Below are 17,819 nucleotides of genomic sequence, written 5' to 3'. Positions count from 1 at the left end.
ATGAGTATTTCTACCCCAGCTTTTTTTTTTTTTTTTTTCATTTCTACTTGCATGGTAGTCTGGGGCACAGGTGAGGCGAGCTGAGTTACAGCGGTAAGTCTGATCTTCTGGTGGCGCTGGGTCAGGTGTGCCTGGTCATGGAGGCAGGTCTGTGATTCTGGGGGTGTCAGGTCATGGTTACGGGGCCAGTCACAAGTTGGCAGGGCCGATCTACCAGGGGCACTAGGTAAAGTCAAACGGGTCTGAATGGCAGGTCCGTCTGTCTGGGAGATCTGGGTCACAGTGGCAGGGCCAGTTGCACCATGTTAAGGTGGTGGGGCCAGTTGTGCAGGGGCATTAGATTCGGCATTCCGGGACGGGGCTGCAGGTCCACATACCCTGGCATGCCACTCATCAGAACAATAGTCTTTTTGGTTTTTTTTAAAAAGAAGCCGGAAGATTGGTTACAAAAGGACATCTAAATGAACCCAGTCACATTGAGTAGATAACAGTTTTTCCTATAAACTAGCATCCAAGGCCATTGCATTTTAGTTTCAATGTAGCTATTCCTTTGGTTCTTGCTAATTCTTATTTAAACCAGTTTGTTTTTGCTGAGGTTATTAACTCAGGTTAACATCCAACTACTAGAATTTTATTAAAATTTTAATTAGATGGCTAAAACTCTGGTTTATGAATTGGCTGGCTACTGCTAATGGCTTTGTAGTTTTTAAAAATAAGATATCCAAGGTTTGTGATTGGGGTGGGAATGCGTAATTTTAAAAACCTAGAAATGTACTTATGAATTAGTCTGTAACCTGTTATGGACATAATTGGGAGAAGGGATGAACAAAAGGAGAAAAAAGCCTATTCTGTTAAAAGAAGCCTTAATACAGTGCCCTGCAAGACCCAAACTCTGCAAATATCAGAATTGAATTCTTATTTGTGACATTTCCATTTTACTTTAATTGGTACTTGAAACATGCAGCTTTTATGGTGTCAAAAACCAAATTAGTGCTTCCAGTGAGAACATGAATTATAATCTGTGAAATAAATTTGGGTGGGGTTTTGAGACTGGGAATGTGGTGAGTAGAAAAGTAGACCCTGTAAACTTTCAGCTAGTGTGCTGGCATTTTGGCACGTTGGGCGGTGGTTGCTTCAGTGCTGCATGCCACAGTGGAAGAGTGTGGACATTATAGTCACATAAACCTAGGTCTCAAACCCTAGCTCCCACACTGGTTAGGATGAGACAGGTTTCCCCAAGCTTGCCATGCTCCACTGTCCTCTGCTGAAATGTGGGGATGACATCTACTGCCCAGCTTATTTTGAGAATTAAATGAGAAAATGAATGTAAGACCTCTGGCAGAATGCCTTGCTCATTGTAGGAACTTAACTCTTAGTTCCTATTTCACCTCCAATTTGATTTTCTTTATACCCAACTTTAGTGTCTATAATAATATAGAAGCTGTATTCATGGCCAAATAGACGTAATAAATGAGTTAGAACAAATGCAGTTGAATTTCTTGTCTCTACTTACGATTATGAAAACAGAAATTCACAGGCACTGAGCACTTCATTTTTTAGATATGCTAACCCAGATGATGGTAGGAGTGTCCCTAAAGGCATACAAAATAGTTTGTGAAAGGTTTAAAATAACAATTGATAAATAATTTTAAATGTAATCCAGTGATAGGTTTTCTACAGAAAAATATTTTGCCTTTAAATGCAGATAACATTTATTGAGCAGTCTTTTTTTTCCTGGGCCTATCTAATGTGGGAAACTGACAAATAGATGATTCTTATATACCATAGTAAGTGTTGGGCTGTGGAAAAGCACAGGGTTTGTGTGAAGAGAAATTGACAATATGTACCAAATGCTTTAAAAATGTGCATCCTCCCTTATCCAAGTGATCTACTTCTAGCAGTATGACCTGATGGAGTTTGATAAAAGATTGTTTATAATAGTGGAAAATTATACAATAAAAAGAAAACAATAGTGAATTAGTTTGTTATATTATAAATGGACATACTATGTACCTATTAGTGATCACACCATTTTTTATGTGACAAAGAAAAAAATCTTCATATAGGCATTGCTCAGAACAGAAACTAGCATACTGAAGAGGATTTTTTTTTAAAAGACCGTTTATTTTCAAAGAAAGGAAATTCAGTGAAATCTTTTCCAAATCACTTTCGTGTTTTTCTCCCTCGAAGAAATCATTAAAAAAGACATGGTTATTGTTATAATCTGGAAGTGGAGTGGGAATTTTGGCAGGTGAACTAATAAGCATCTTGCCAAATCTGTGTAATATGTTTGGGAGGTCAACAGTTGGGGCATATCCATATGAGAGGTGAGTTTTGAGTAATGACTAGGTAAAGTATAGTCCCAGTGAGACTGGCCAGGTGAATGGGCTTGTCAGCAGAGCAGGTGAGGTGTATTTTCAGTGCTCCCAGTCTTTTGAGGTACACTTTGTAGTAAGAAGATTGACCTATGAGAAAAATAATTCTAAAAATGGAGAAAAATATGTCCAGTGACTTCACTGGCCATTTTGGTTCAGTTGGCACCATTAGGTCAGTTTCTCTGTCTTGTGAAAACATCCCATTTCTGGATACTTCAGGTTCCAAGAGTACCTTCTTGAGAAATTATTTTTCCCTTAATTGATAATAAGGTAAGCTCCTGAGATATGGGTTTCTTTTGAACTGCAGTGCTATTAAAGTTCAAAGGTTTTTACTCAGGTTTCACACATAGCCGTTTAACTTGGAAAAGCTTTATTTTTCAAGAACAAGTTTACAGCTTTGGATATACCATTAACTCTTACCAATTTACAAAAATAGATAATTATTCTTAACTTTTTTCTCAGAGATGGATAAGTGCGGAGATTTCTAGTTTTCCCGCTTACACAAAACCCAGTTGAACAAGCCTTCACTGTGTGTGGGTCAAATGAAGCAACACTTCTGGACCTTTCCCCCACTGCTTTCCTGAGTAGAGTGATGAGAGGCAGTCTGTTTGCTTGTCATGTTGTTTCTTTTTCTTTCTTTTCTTTTTTTTTTTTTACATGTGATATACACTGAGTGGCCAGATTATTATGATCACCTGACGTTTGTAGGCAAATTAGCTATAATTTCACGCTGAAGTTACTAGAGGGCCAGACCATTATGAATAGGGAAGCAGGTTGTTTACCACGACAGTAGAAGTGATTTTTTTCTGAAGATATGGGTAAACAATGCGATTTAACAGCCTTTGAACGTGAGTGGCCAGATTATTATGACCACCTGACGTTTGTAGGTAAATTAGCCATACACTGCATCGTACGGGATATGGAAGCTGAAGGCCTGTTCGAACACCTTTGCTGTCTGCAGTTACCAAGATAAAACGTCTCCAGTTCTCTCAGGAACACAAGGATTGGACACTTGAGCATTGGAAAAAAGTCATATGGTCCGATTAATTACGTTTCCAGTTGCACCATGCAGATGGCAGAGTGAGAATTTGGCGGAAACAGCATGAAAGCACGCACCCCACATGCATGAGTACAACCCTTCAAGCTGATGGGAGCAGTGTTATGGTTTGGGGCATGTTTTCCTGGCATGATTTGGGCCCTTTAATTCGTGTGGAACAACGTCTGCATAGCACAACATACCTAAGTATCGTTGCTGATCAAGTTCATCCTATCATGTTGATGGCGTATCCCAATGGAGATGGCTTCTTCCAACAAGAAAGACAATGCGCCATGCCACGGTGCTCGTATTGTGCAGGGGTGGTTTCAAGAACATGAGGGAGACTTTACCTTGCTTAGGTGGCCCCCACAATCACCAGATCTCAATCCAATTGAGCATTTGTGGGATGAAGTTAAAAGCCATCAGGCAGCTGGTTCCACAACCTCAAATCTCACAGAACTGGACAGTGCTATTCCTCACATCACCTTTCAACATCTCGTGGAGTCAATGCCAAGAAGAATCACCGCAGTATTGAAGGCGAAAGGTGGCCCAACGAAGTACTGAGGGGGTGGTCATAATAATCTGGCCACTGTTGTTCAAATATATCCCATGTTCAAAGGCTATTAAATCGTGTTGTTTACCCATATCTTCAGAAAAAAATCACTTCTACTGTCGTGGTAAACAACCTGCTTCCCTATTTATAATGGTCTGGCCCTCTAGCAACTTCAGGGTGAAATTATAGGTAATTTGCCTACAAATGTCAGGTCATAATAATCTGGCCATTCAGTGTAAATCTGCTATTCTAGACTTCTGGGAACTTTGTTTATGTCAGAAGTTGGATGCTGACTGATTCAGAAAGAAAAGGAACAAGAGAGTAAGAACTGCAATGTAATATAAACATCAGGGCTAAATGGAAGAGAGAACTCCATGCCCTTTCTTTAAACTAGGAAAATACCTTTTATTTTTAATGATATTTGTTGAGTATTCATGTGCTAGATACATTACATAAGTACATTATCTTATTTAGTTGATATTATTCTGAGAGGTAGAATTAACTCTCTCTTCCTTCATTTTACAGACAAGACCCCAAAAGATTAAACAATTTGCTTTTAGCCATATGCCCAGTAAATAGTGGTCAGGATTTGAATCCAGATTAAACTATAAAGCTCTTCTATTGTACAGGCTGCTAATTTAGCCTAAGAGTTAGAAAACTCTGAGGCTTAATTCTGAATTTCTGATGAGTTGGCATTAACTTTCTTTCTCTCTATGTAGGGAGAAGATTGAGCTGGATATTTAAAGTTCTTGTAAAAATTTATGATTCTTAGGTTCTTTATTGAATTAAGTAGAGAATGTATAGAGTTTATACTAGTTCTCTTGTGTAGCCAGTTTGGTTTGTAATGAAGACTTTTCGCTTGATGATTTTTTCACACTATTGCCCTGTGGGGGTGCAGAAAAGCAGGAGGATGGGTTAAAAGTAGGTACAGTGTGCCCTGGTCAGTGGTTAGAGCATCAGCCCATGCACCAAAGGGTCCTGAGTTCCATTCCCAGTCAGGGGCAATACCCAGATTGCAGGTTCAATCCCCAGCTCTGGTTGGGGCATGTGCAGGAGGCAGCCAATCGATGTGTCTTTCTCACATCAATGTCTCTCTCGCTTTCGCTCTCGCTATCTCTTTCCTCCCTCCCTGCCTCCCTCCCACTCTGTAAAAATCAGTGGAAAAAAATATCCTCGGGTAAGCATTAGCAACAATAACAACTAAAAATAGAAGGTATATTGTGTCAACTGCAGTTACAAAAGAAAACTTAAAGAAAAGCACCCGAGCATTGAGGAGCATGGCAAGCATGGACTGGACTGGAGATTATGTGGGTGGGACCTGGTAACAGTGTCTTTAAATAAAAACATCATTTAACATCAAAGAGGACGGGATTGTGCTAGATGGTACAATGATTATTCAGTTTCAGTTCTTTTAGGGCCTTATAGCATTTCCAGTTAAATGGTAGAGAGGTAGTTATAGGAGGGACACAGTGATTATTGACATAGCAGAACTAATAAGATGACATGACATTAAAAAAGCATCATTATTGCAGTATTTTTACTCCATTTATATAGTATCTTTCCCTCCAAAGTGTTGTATAAATAACATTGAGATAATAAGCCATTTAAAAATGTCAAAACACTGAAGAATAAGACTGGCTAAGAGAAATAAATACATAGAAAAGAAGCAGTAAGACTTGAGAACAGTGATGGGCACAGCAGGGTAGTGATTTTTCCATTGCACTCATCTTTGCTGCTATAACTGGGTAGGGTCTTGATGTGGAGGCCTTTTCCTGGCCAGTCTAGTGTTCACCATTCCTACATCCTGTGATTGAATACCATGTGTTTTGGTGTCAGATGGAGCCACGTTTAAATCCTGATCCTACTATTTACTAACTTGTAACTTGGAACAAATGACCTAAACTTTCTGAGCCTCAATTTCTTCATCAGTACAGTGGTGGTAACTATACCTCCCTTGTTAGCCTTGTCTCTAGGATTAAAGTAAATGTATTATATACCTAAAACATTTCACTTAGTGCCTAGCCTCATGGTAACATATTCTGATACTCAGTATCTCAAAACAGTAGTTCTGATAAGGTTATACAGCATAATAGCAGCTTCTCTGTGGTTCAAATGATAAAGCAATGTGGAATTGCCAGGATCGTCTATCCTTCTCTGAATTGACATCATAAAATATAATCTGTACTTCATAGTCTATCATTAGATTTTTAAAAATTTATCTTTATTGTCGAAAATATTACAAATGTTTCTTTTTTTCCCATTGACCCCCTCCACCCCACACCCGCCCCCCAGGTAGATTTTTAAAATGAAACATATACATAACATACATAATAATTTTAACCTATCATCAGCTTTAAGAAATAAAGAAGTACAGCTAGATTTGAAATCTCCTCTTCTTTTCCCTCCCCCCAATAACGACTATCTTGAATTTGGTGTGTCATTTCCATGCGTGTTTTTGTATTTTAATTATGTGTTCATAAATAATAAATGGTATTTTACATATTTAAATTTATTATATAAATATTATTATACTATATATCCTTCTGTGGGTTGCTTTTCTCTCTGAATTGTTTTTTAGATTTTTCTGTTATATTTGTAGCTTTATTCACTTATTTTAACTGTCATAGAACATTCCATTATATGCTTGAATATACCATTTTAATCCATTCTCTGTCAGTGGAATTCCTATAATTTTGAATATTTTTGTAACCTCTCATCTTCATATCTCCCTTCCTCAACCTAAGAGGTAACCACTATCCTGAATTGTGTTAATATTTTTTAGTAGTTAAACATACACATTCCTAAACAATATATTGAGTTTTACCTATTTTTTAAGATGTATGTAAGTACAATCTTATTAAGTTATTTAGTGCCTTGCATTTTTTGGTCAATGTTATGATTTCGAGATTCATGTTGATGTATTTGGCAATAGTTACTTTTTCTCACTTATGTACATTATTCTAGTATCTCATTACATTGCAATATATAAACCTTCAGATTATATCTGACTTTTTACTGTTATGGACAATATAAAATTAAGATGTACGTGTGTGTGGAGTTTCTCTCAGGGATATATTTAGGAATGAAATGATTGTGGTACAGGTGATGTATGTGCATCTTTATCGTTACTGGATATTGATAAGTAGTAATTTTATTATCATTTTATTATAAGTACTTTCTAATTTCTGATTGAAACCATCAGCTTAAAATGTATTTTTAAATTTTTCCATATAGAATTTTATTATGGATTTTTAACTTAATTGTTCTCTGATCAGCTAGCTAATCATGTCTGTATCATACTAACTCTTTGGCATCTGTTGAAACTTTTGCTTTATGGCCTAATGTGTGTGATCATGGTTTAGCCAGGTTTTAGTTAGTTTTTATAAATATTCTTCATGTGTTTTTTAAAAATTCATTATCTAATTGTAGGGTGCATGAGTCTATACAGGGCAAAAGTGATTTGCAGTTGTATGCGAAACAATTGATTCTTGTATTATTTATTATTATATTTTTCATATAAACAACTGTAAACCTACTTTATCCTTACTCTGTTTATGCTTATTAATCTTAGTGAATTTTACTAGTTATTCTGTCTGAGACAAGTATATTAAAATTTTTCTATTATGTTAGTAAATTTGTCAGTTTTCTGTAAATACAATCATTTTCGCTCTTGAGGCTTTGTTATTAGGTACATACAGTTTCAGAACTGTTTTATTTTCCTGGTAAAAAATTCTTTTGTTACTATTATATGATGATCCTCTTTATCTCTAATAATGCTCTTTGCCTTAAAGTCTGTTTTCTGACAATAATTTCCTCATATTTATGTTTTTAGTATGTCTCTTGTAAACTGCAAGGAACAAGACTTTAAAAGAAAGTTCAGTCTGAACTTTATTTTAACTGCTAAGTTTAGTCTGTCTACATTTATTACCATTACTAGTATGTCTGTACTTATTTCTACTATTTTATTATGTGTTTTCTATTTACCCTGCTTTGTTTTCTGCAGTTTTTTTCTCTTTTTAGCTGTCTTCTGCTTGTTTGAGCAACTTTTCTATATTTCTTTTTCTTTCTGTTAATTATCCCTAAAATTTTAATATGCATTTTGCTTTGCAAAGTCTTACATTAAAATCAGCATTCTACCATTCTTCTAAACAATGTGAGGACCTTGGAAAGCTTTCATTGTAGTTATCCTCTATCAATTTTTTGTTTTTGACCAGTATTTTACTTCCATTTTTTAATTTGACTTTAGAGAGAGGAAGAGATGGGGTGGAGAGAGAAAGAGGGGAGGGAGAGAGAGAGAGAGACAGACAGACAGACAGACAGACATTGGTTGCCTTTCGCATGCACCCCCATTGGGGATCAAACCTGCAACCCCAGTAAGTGCCCTGACCGGGAATCAAACCCACCATCACTTGGTGTACAAGATGACACTCCAACCAGTTTACATGAGCCACACCGGTCAGGGCACCTCCATTTTTTTAATCACCCAAATTAGTCTTTATTATTGCTGCTATTACATTTATCTTTCTGCTAACTTTCATTTTGTTCTGATACCCAAGGAGATTATGAATGCCTTAATTAAATTGGTTTTCTTACTTTTTCTTTTCAGATTTTCAAAAGAAACAACCAGACGATGATTCCGCTCCAAGTACAAGTAACAGCCAATCAGATTTGTTTTCCGAAGAGACCACCAGTGACAACAACAATACCTCTATAACCACGCCAACTCTTAGTCCCAGCCAGCAGCCGCTTCCGACAGAACTGAATGTAACTTCACCAAGTAAAGAGGAGTGTAAGTGAATTACTGTCATGAGTTTCTTCATAATGTCTCATCCCAGAAAAGAAGATAGCAGCTTTGTAAATTCAAGACTAATTGTTGGCATATAGGCCCAAGTCAGTAAATTAGAGGATAAGTTTCATCCATTCTGTATAGCTTAACTTGATCTTAAAAGATTGACTTTTATGATAATTGTCAAGATATATAAGATTTTCAACCAGTTTAGGCCAGTGGTTCTGAGCCCTGGCTGAAAATTAGTATCCACTGGGAATTTTTAAAACAAATTGTAATCTCCAGCAGCATTTCTTAAGTCTGATTTAATCGGTGTGGATGGAGGGCCAGGAATCTGTTCTTTTTAACTCTGCAGATTATTCTAAACTGCAGCAAGTGTTGGGAACCACCAGTCTAGGGAACTTGCCCCTGATTTAGGAACCTTAGATTGAAACTTTACTTCTGTCACTAACTGGGCTTTGAATGTTTCTAGGCAATTGACTGAGATAATAACATTGTGGGGGTCATAGAACTTAGGTATTTGAAGGGAGGAGGTGGTTTCTGTTACTCTTCTGTAAGTCCTTAGTGATAGAATACCATTATCATATATATGGTTTGGAAATTTATTGTCCACTTAATCTTTATTGATTTTATTTTTTAAAAAAATATATTTATTATTGATTTTAGAGAGGAAAAGAGAGATAGAAACATCAATGATGAGAGAGAATCATTGATTGGCTGCCTCCTGCACACCCCCTTCTGGGGATCAAGTCCGCAAAACAGGCATGTGCCCTTGACCAGAATCAAACCAGAACCCTTCAGTTCACAGGCCGACACTCTATGCCAGTGATGGCGAACCTTTTGAGCTCGGCGTGTCAGCATTTTTTTTTTTTTTTTAAATATATTTTATTGATTTTTTACAGAGAGGAAGGGAGAGGGATAGAGAGTTAGAAACATCGATGAGAGAGAAACATCGATCAGCTGCCTCCTGCACATCTCCTACTGGGGATGTGCCCGCAACCCAGGTACATGCCCTTGACCGGAATTGAACCTGGGACCTTTCAGTCGCCAGGCCGACGCTCTATCCACTGAGCCAAACCGGTTTTGGCGAGCATTTTGAAAAACCCTAACTTAACTCTGGTGCCGTGTCACATATAGAAATTTTTTTATATTTGCAACTATAGTAAAACAAAGACTTATATTTTTGATATTTATTTTATATATTTAAATGCCATTTAACAAAGAAAAATCAACCAAAAAAATGAGTTCGCGTGTCATAGGTTCGCCATCACTGCTCTATCCGCTGAGCTAAACCACTAGGGCTGTCCACTTAATCTTTATAATGCTGTAACCATAGTTGTGTCCTTCAGGGCACAACTATAACTTACAGTGTGCTGAAAATTATGTTATGACATAGCAGTTTTTGCCTTTTAAAAGCTTTAGTTAACAGATTGAAATTTGGTATTTCAAATTTCATGAATATCTAGAAATTCTTGAAATGTTCTGTCTACTAACTTTGAAAAGATTACCAGAGAACTAATATTTATCTAAATTTATAAACCATGATACTAGGTAAAATTGAGAATATAAAAGTAAAGAAGGCCATAGTCCCTGTCCTCAAAGAATTTACTATTTAGCAGGGGGAATGAAATATATTTGTTATTAAAGACAGTAACTATTAAAGAAGAGTATTGGTTTACTGGAGAAAGTGGTGTTGAAGACATTCTAGACAGAGTAGAGTGAGATATGGAGGAAAGCCATGTGGGTTTCTACAATGGCAAGTGACTCCTTTAGGGCCATGTATGGAGGACAAGGCTGGAAAGGTAGACTATGGCCAAGTTATAAAGGCTTGAATGTTCAGCTAAGATATTGGATATTGGACAGTATTTAGGTTTTTGAGCAGAGAAAGTACTATTATAGTTCTTTTGAAGAAATAATCTGGCAATATTATAAATGAGAAGGATTATACTAGAATCACATTGCAGAGAGACTTTTTAAAATACTGTAACTTTGATTTAGAGACTCAGGGGAAGGTGTAGAAATTGTTTTAAGAGAAGAAAAAGTTGAAAATTGTACTGGTAATGTTATTGGCAATAGGTTTTGTTTTGTTTTTAAAAATCTATTTAGGGTCATTTACTTATTGAGGAGCTAATGAAAGCTATGGCCCTTTGTCTCAGAAAAATATACACCATTCTTTTATACCCAATTTTGAATAAAAAGTTTTTAAAGCTCCCTATGGACATTAGATTAAGAACTTGTCTGTGGAAAGGGTTGGAGCTGGTCAGGATCTCATCTGATGGAACTTACCTGATTGGACCCACACATACATCAGAGTCAGGCCACAACAAACCAACTTCAGCAGCCAAAATGCACGTGAGACTGAGGTGATAATAGCTACCATTTACTGAGTGCTTTATGTACAAGACATTGTGCTATATGTGTTGCACATTTCCTCTTTTATTTCTCATGACAACCAGTGAAATAGATACTATTATTATCCCCATTCTATAGATAGGGAAACAGGCACAGTGAGATCAAGTAATTTGCCTGTGATCATTAACACTTAAGTACATATCAGAAACAGGACTCAAATTCAGGCATGCGGCTTCAGAGAAAAATGTTAGCTCACATTTATATAGTGTTTGCTCCATTCTAAGCACTCTTCTAAGCTCTTTACATGTACTAATATTTTATTTTCACAATACCCTGTGTGGTAGGTACTCTTATTCTCTCCTATTTTTCAGATGCGAAAGTTGGAGCACAGAGAGGTTCAGTAACTTCTGTCCAAAGTTACAGAGCTCCTGCTTTGCAGTGTAGTTCACATTCCAACCCACTAATTTGTCTTCAGAGTCTGTGCTTTCAACCACTATAACATATTACCTCACTATCGTGAAAATGCTACAGACTGTAAACTGACAAGAGACATTTGGAGACATCACAAGATTGGTTACTTTAATAAATGATTTCATTGGTTTGCGTATTCATTTCCTGAGAGCCCACTTGGTTAAGTGCTAGGAATAGAAATGAGTAAGATTAGGTCTCTACCCACAAGGAAGTCACCTTGTTCTTCCAAACAGGTGCATAAGAATTTTGGGGTAAGAGGGAGGCAGCAACAGGAGCAGTGGTTTGTCATTTACAGGAGCTTTCTCAGGTAGCTTTTGCTACCTCACCGAGGTTGAAAACTGCTAGAATGAAGAGATATGTGTCTGGATTGTAGGTGGGGGATATAGGGATGGGGAAAGTAAGGGAGGTTTGTTACAGCTGTCAGTACTGTCAGGGTGGATACATTATAAGTGAAAGTGATTGCCAAGTAGTAGTGAAGACTCAGGAGAGATTAGACAGCCTGATCCATTGACACCTTGCAACTTTCTTTAGCTATGACCTACCTAGGAGAAGAAAGATGCAGAAAGAAGCAGTATGGGATTACTTATGTTGATCTTTTTGTATCCTTAGGAACCAGAATTTCTTAGCTTCCTCCCCTAAAGAGTTATGGAGAAGTAGAGGGTGTGGGAGTTGTAGAGAAATGGGTTTGGGATTTCCAATCGAAGTACTACATAATTTGTAAACTGTACAGCAGTTATAGATCAGTTGTTACTGTGTGTTAAACGGGAAGTACTTTGTCTTTGGGGCTTGTTGAAAGGTTTTATTCCTAATAATCAAGAGAATGAGTACTGCTTACATCTGCTTTCTACTTCTCACTGTTAAATGAATATGTGAACAAAAAGGTTGTAGAGAGTCGGTACATTAATGCTGTTTGAAAAGTCTGCAGCTAGAATAAGAACTATTGACAAGAGTGTGTAAAATATAGACTTTTATCCAAAAGAATTAAAACACCTGACTGAAAGTCAAATAAAACAGATATTCAAATTATATGTTTTTGTCTGAACAACACACACATTTCTTCCTCTCCCATTTTGTGTGTCTGAAGAAGAGTTCATTGGATGTTAGCCAATAGAAACATTTTCAAAAAACAATGTAAAAAAATGCAAATAGTGACTAAAAATTGTCACAGCATTTAATTGCTGTAATAGTGGTAATAGCTAGCACTAGAGTACTCATCAAGGACTGTTTCAAATACTTTATCTGTATTAGCCTACTTTATAATTACCCTTTAAGGTAAGTACTATCACCATATCTGTTTCACAGACATGGAAATGGAGGCACAGGATGATTCAGTATCTTGCCCAAGATTACAGAGCAGCCCTGCTCTCTGGCACCACATCATGTCTGTCTGTCTGTCTGTCTGTCTGTCTGTCTCTGTAGTGATTTATACTATAAAGGATGTTGCATGCAAATGAAAACAACAGAGGGAAGGGATGTTGTACAGATACAAAGAACAAAATTACATTTCTACTTTTGCTACTACTTATTTACTATAGACCCAATTTCTAGGTTTTTCATAGAGGAGATAAAGTGTGATTTTTTTAAACCTGTGTTTATTGAATCAACTATTGGGGATAATGTCAGGTTGTAGATAGAACACTGGAACAAATTGTTGTTTTGTTGTTATTTTTGAATGATGGGCAGAGTACTGGTTACATGAATTCAGAATCTTACCAGATTGGACTTAAAAAATGAAAAAATGCCCCTTTCTTTATAAAAGAAAGCTCCTATAAATGAGTTTTCCTGTTGTCATGCTCCTGAGGGCCTACCATTTCTACTTATGACCTGTTTGGGAGCCTTACAATATGAATGCTTATCTAGGTTTATCCCCCCCACTCCTAGGCCCACTACATATTGGATGGAAATTGAGGTGTTGGAGGAGAGTCAAATGGTCTCTTTCTTTCTAAGCAGGAGAGGAAGAGAACTGCTTACTAGGGAAGAGGAATGGGAAGAAACAGTTTTCAAATATTCTGATCTAGCAGTTAGAGAAGGCCCACCTCATATAGAACACTCTCCTAAGTTCTATAGAGGCAAATCTATCTTATCTAATAAAAGAGAAACATGCAAATTGACCATACCTCTGCTACACCCACCAGCCACACCCACCAGTCAATCAGGAGCGAGTATGCAAATAAACCCAACCAAGATGGCAGCGGCCACGGAGCTGGAGCCAACAGGAGGCTTGGGTTTGCCCCTGGCAATGGAGGAAACCAAACTTCTCACCTGCCCTGGCTGGCTGTGGGCTCCGCTCAAGGCTACAAAGTTTCAATTATAGAAGATAAATAAATTCCAGATACCTGCTTTCAGCTGCTGTGGCCTCTGCTCAAGGAGGGTCTGGGAGCCTGGGTTGCCCTGGGCCGTGGCCAGCCTGCAAACAGCCATCAGCCCCTCACCCAGGCTGGCCAGGCACTCCAGTGGGGACCCCCACCCTGAAGGGGGTGTGGCCAGCCTGAAAACGGCTCTCAGCCCCTCACCCAGGCTGGCCACACTCTCATGGGGTGAGGGTCCCCGCTGGGGGGCTTGGCCAGCCTGAAAACAGCCATCAGCCCCTCACCAAGGGTGGCCAGGCACCCCAGTGGGGGACCCCCCCCCCCCCATCCTGAAGGGGGTGTGGCCACAGACCTCAGCCCCTCACCTAGGCTGGTCACACCACCCCCCAGCGGGGACCCTCACCCCATGGGGGCGTAGCCAGCCTGCAAACCACCACAGGCCCCTCGCCCAGGCCACTCCACGCTCCAAGGGAACCCTCACCCTGATCCGGGACACCCTTCAGGGCAAACCAGCCGGCCCCCACCCTTGCACCAGGCCTCTATCTATACTAATAAAAGGGTAATATGCTAATTAGACTGGGAGACCTTCTGGACGTTCTTCTGGACAAAGCCATGGTGGCGGGGCCGAGGTAGAGGCGTTTAGAGGCCAAGAGGAGAGGGCAGTTGTGGGTGATCAGGCTGGTGGGGGGCAGGGCCGTTGGGGGTAAGCAGACCAGCAGGCGGGCCTGTTGGGGGCAAGCGGGCCATCAGTGGGGGTCAGTTGGGGGCGAGCAGGCCAGTGGGGAGGGAAGGTGGGGGTGAGCAGGCCAGCAGGGGGGGCAGTTGGGGGCAAGCAGGCCGATGGCGGGGGGAAGTTGTGGGCGAGCAGGCCGGCAGGCAGAGTGGTTAGGGGCAATCAGGCAGGTAGGCAGGTGAGCGGTTAGGAGCCAGCAGTCCCGGATTGCGAGAGGGATGTCTGACTGCCAGTTTAGGCCTGATCCCTGTAAACCTGCAGTAGGACATCCTTCGAGAGGTCCCAGATTGGAGAGGGTGCAGGCCGGGCTGAGGAACACCTCCTCCCTCATGCACGAATTTTGTGCACTGGGCCATAGTGTGTGTGTGTGTGTGTGTGTGTGTGTGTGTGTGTGTGTGTGTGTATTTATATATATATAAATATATAAAAGCCTAATATGCAAAGTGTCCCCTCGGGAGTTCAACCAGGAGACCAGGAGTTCAGTCGCTCGCTATGACATGCGCTAACCACCAGGGTAGCAGCACGGAACATGGCAGGTGACCAGCGGCGATGGTGGCTGCGAGGAAAGAGGGAGGTGGGGGGAATCGCGCGGTGGCAGTGCACAGGTGGTGAGGGAAGGAGGAGGCAGGAAACCTGATCTGCCATGATCGCAGGCCAGGCCTAGGGACCCTACCCATGCATGAATTTCATGCACCAGGCCTCTAGTAAGAAATAAACAGCAATCAACACATATATAAAACTATCCTTTACAAGAGGAGTTGGCAGACTACAGCCCAAGGGCCAAATCCAGTCCAGCAATTATTTTTGTATGCCCTATGAGCTAAGAATGATTTTTAAAGCATTGAAAAATACCAAAAGTATTTTGTGGCATGAAAATAACATGAAATTGAAATTTCAATGTTCATAAATTTTATTGGAACACTGCCATGTTAATTCATTTATGTATTTTCTATGGCTGTGTCTTCTACACAACAGCAGAATTGGGTAGTTGCTACAGAGACCCAGTGGTCGTTTACAGAAGTTTGCCAACCTCTGTTTTACAAAACACATTGACAAACATTTTCCTGCGATCATCCTGACAGTGTGCAATATTGGCAAGGCAGATAATCTCCTTTCTATTCTACGGAGAAAAAGGTTTGTATTGTGACCTGTCTTGAGTCACATCACAGGGCTAGAACTCAGGTCTGGTCCTTTTTCCTCCATAATGCTTGAGTTTTTTCCTACCCTTTTATGCTGCATCTACCCAGGAGATGCTTTTGTGGTAGGAAAAGGAAATAAACAGAAAAAGTGAGAACCATACTATGCAAATGTTAGTAAATATTTTTAATGACTGAAGTTTAATTTTCAAGTGTGGATGGATTTTTCTTTAATATGACAGTGATTCCCCAAATAGAGATTTCAGAGCATTCTTTATCTGTGGTTAAATTAATTTGGTTGAACAAAGAGATTTCTTTTATTTCCTTGGAAACTGGTTCCTGGGGATACTCTCTAGCTCCCCTAGGCATTTAAAAAGTAAAATAAAACGGGGTGCATTTTAACATTGCTTTGCTAGACTGCCCTTGGGCCTTTGAACATGCATTAGGCTTCATTGGCTACTAGTCTTCATTCCTGTCAGACAATCCCTTATCTGTCCCTTAGAAAATTAATATCACTGCCACCAAGTGGCTAAACTTTTTGTTTTTACCAGTTTAATTTCTAATAATTCCTAAATGAAACTAATTTTCCCTTTTTTGAAGTATTCCTACTTTAGAAGACCAAATATTAGCCAAGATTGGCTGGTTTATTCTAGTAGAACATTTAGAAAAATATTACTTATTAAAATATTTTATGACTTCCTGCTGAGCTGGTTTTATGTGAAATGTTGTGGGGGGATTTATTTACAGATCTCTCTGTATGTGTCTTTCTCTTCCCTTTTCTCTAATGAAGCTCAAAGCATCAGGCTGTTTATCAGAGATAATTATACAGCAGATGGAGCTTTTCTGTTTTATAATAGTCTCAAAGTGGAAGATTCTTTCCCATAATGAAAAATGTCTCTTTTGATTTTAATTTAAAGGTGTTTTTTTTCCCCCCAGTGCATTTATTTATCCTGAAGCTGATTCTGTACAGCATGCTGCTTTTATTAGGGCTATGTTCTAAGAAGATTGATACTTGGTGGTACAGTATGATAATGTACAGTTATATGCTATATTGAATTGAATGACTGTAATTCACCAGGAATCAATGTATGGGATCATTAAATTAATCCCTATCAAAATGCAGGAGGACTTGAGCAGTTTAGCAGTGTTTTCTTATGGAAATTATTTTTATTCCATAATGTTAGCTGGGCTTGAACTATTCAAGCTTTAATGTTATCTGACCTTCAAGTTATTGTTGAAATAAAGGCCTAATAAAAGCAACACCATAATTTTTAAAATTATTCATTTGCTGTCTCCCCCCTCCCCCCCGCCCTTAAAGTTTTAACCTTATTTTTAAGAATACAAGTAAAGGTAATGACATGCAGGTTTATCCTATATAATAAAAGGCTAATATGTAAATCAACCAAACAGTGGAACAATGGGTCGCTATGACACGCACTGACTAGCAGGGGGCAGACGCTCAATGCAGGAGCTGCCCCCTGGTGGTCAAGTGCGCTCCTATAGGGGGAGCGCTGCTCAGCCAGAAGCTGAGTTCACAGCTGGCGAGTGCAGCGACGGTGGCAGGAGCCTCTTCCGCCTGCACAGAATTGCTAAGGATGTCCCCAAGAGTTCTCGACTGCGAGAGGGCACAGGCCGGGCTAAGGGACCCTCCCCCTGAATGCATGAATTTCATGCACCAGGCCTCTAGTATAGAATAAAAGATGAAAATACTCCTTTAATTTCTCCACCCCACCTCCAGCAAATTCCCACTCTTTCTAGAGATAACCATTATTTATTCTTTTTGGATTATATATTTTTTGCTATGCATTTATGTACATGTTGACATACATTTAAGGTTTTCTTTATTTTTATACAAATTAGAATATACTATCTCTATATATTGTTTTTTAACCTGCTTTTTAATTTAATATATTTTAGAGTTATTTTCCAGGTCAGAACAAAGAAATCTGCCTAATTTTTAAAAACTGCTCTATAGCATCTAAAATAATAAAAGCGTAATATGCTAATTAGACGAGACAGCCAAACAACCTTCTGGACGACCTTCCAGATGAAGCGAGGGCTGAGGCAA

The 17,819-nt window shown here is 39.0% G+C and overlaps 1 protein-coding gene across 2 annotated transcripts in view; it reads left to right on the top strand.

The window, feature by feature from the left end:
- The window catches only part of ZFAND3 (zinc finger AN1-type containing 3), a 337,273-nt gene that overhangs the window by 234,612 nt on the left and 84,842 nt on the right, over nucleotides 1-17,819 (top strand). For both annotated transcript variants that reach the window (XM_070418650.1, XM_070418649.1), the window contains exon 3: nucleotides 8,571-8,753. In XM_070418650.1, the coding sequence (XP_070274751.1) occupies nucleotides 8,571-8,753 (183 nt within the window). The remainder of the gene's footprint in view (nucleotides 1-8,570; nucleotides 8,754-17,819) is intronic.

Source organism: Myotis yumanensis, unplaced genomic scaffold (assembly GCF_028538775.1).
Source record: "Myotis yumanensis isolate MYYU_CA2020_CCGP unplaced genomic scaffold, mMyoYum1.0.hap1 SCAF_6, whole genome shotgun sequence".
In the NCBI taxonomy this organism is placed as follows: Eukaryota; Metazoa; Chordata; class Mammalia; order Chiroptera; family Vespertilionidae; genus Myotis; species Myotis yumanensis.
The sequence above is the reverse complement of the archived record's forward strand: the minus strand, read 5'-3'. Positions and strand labels throughout refer to the sequence as shown.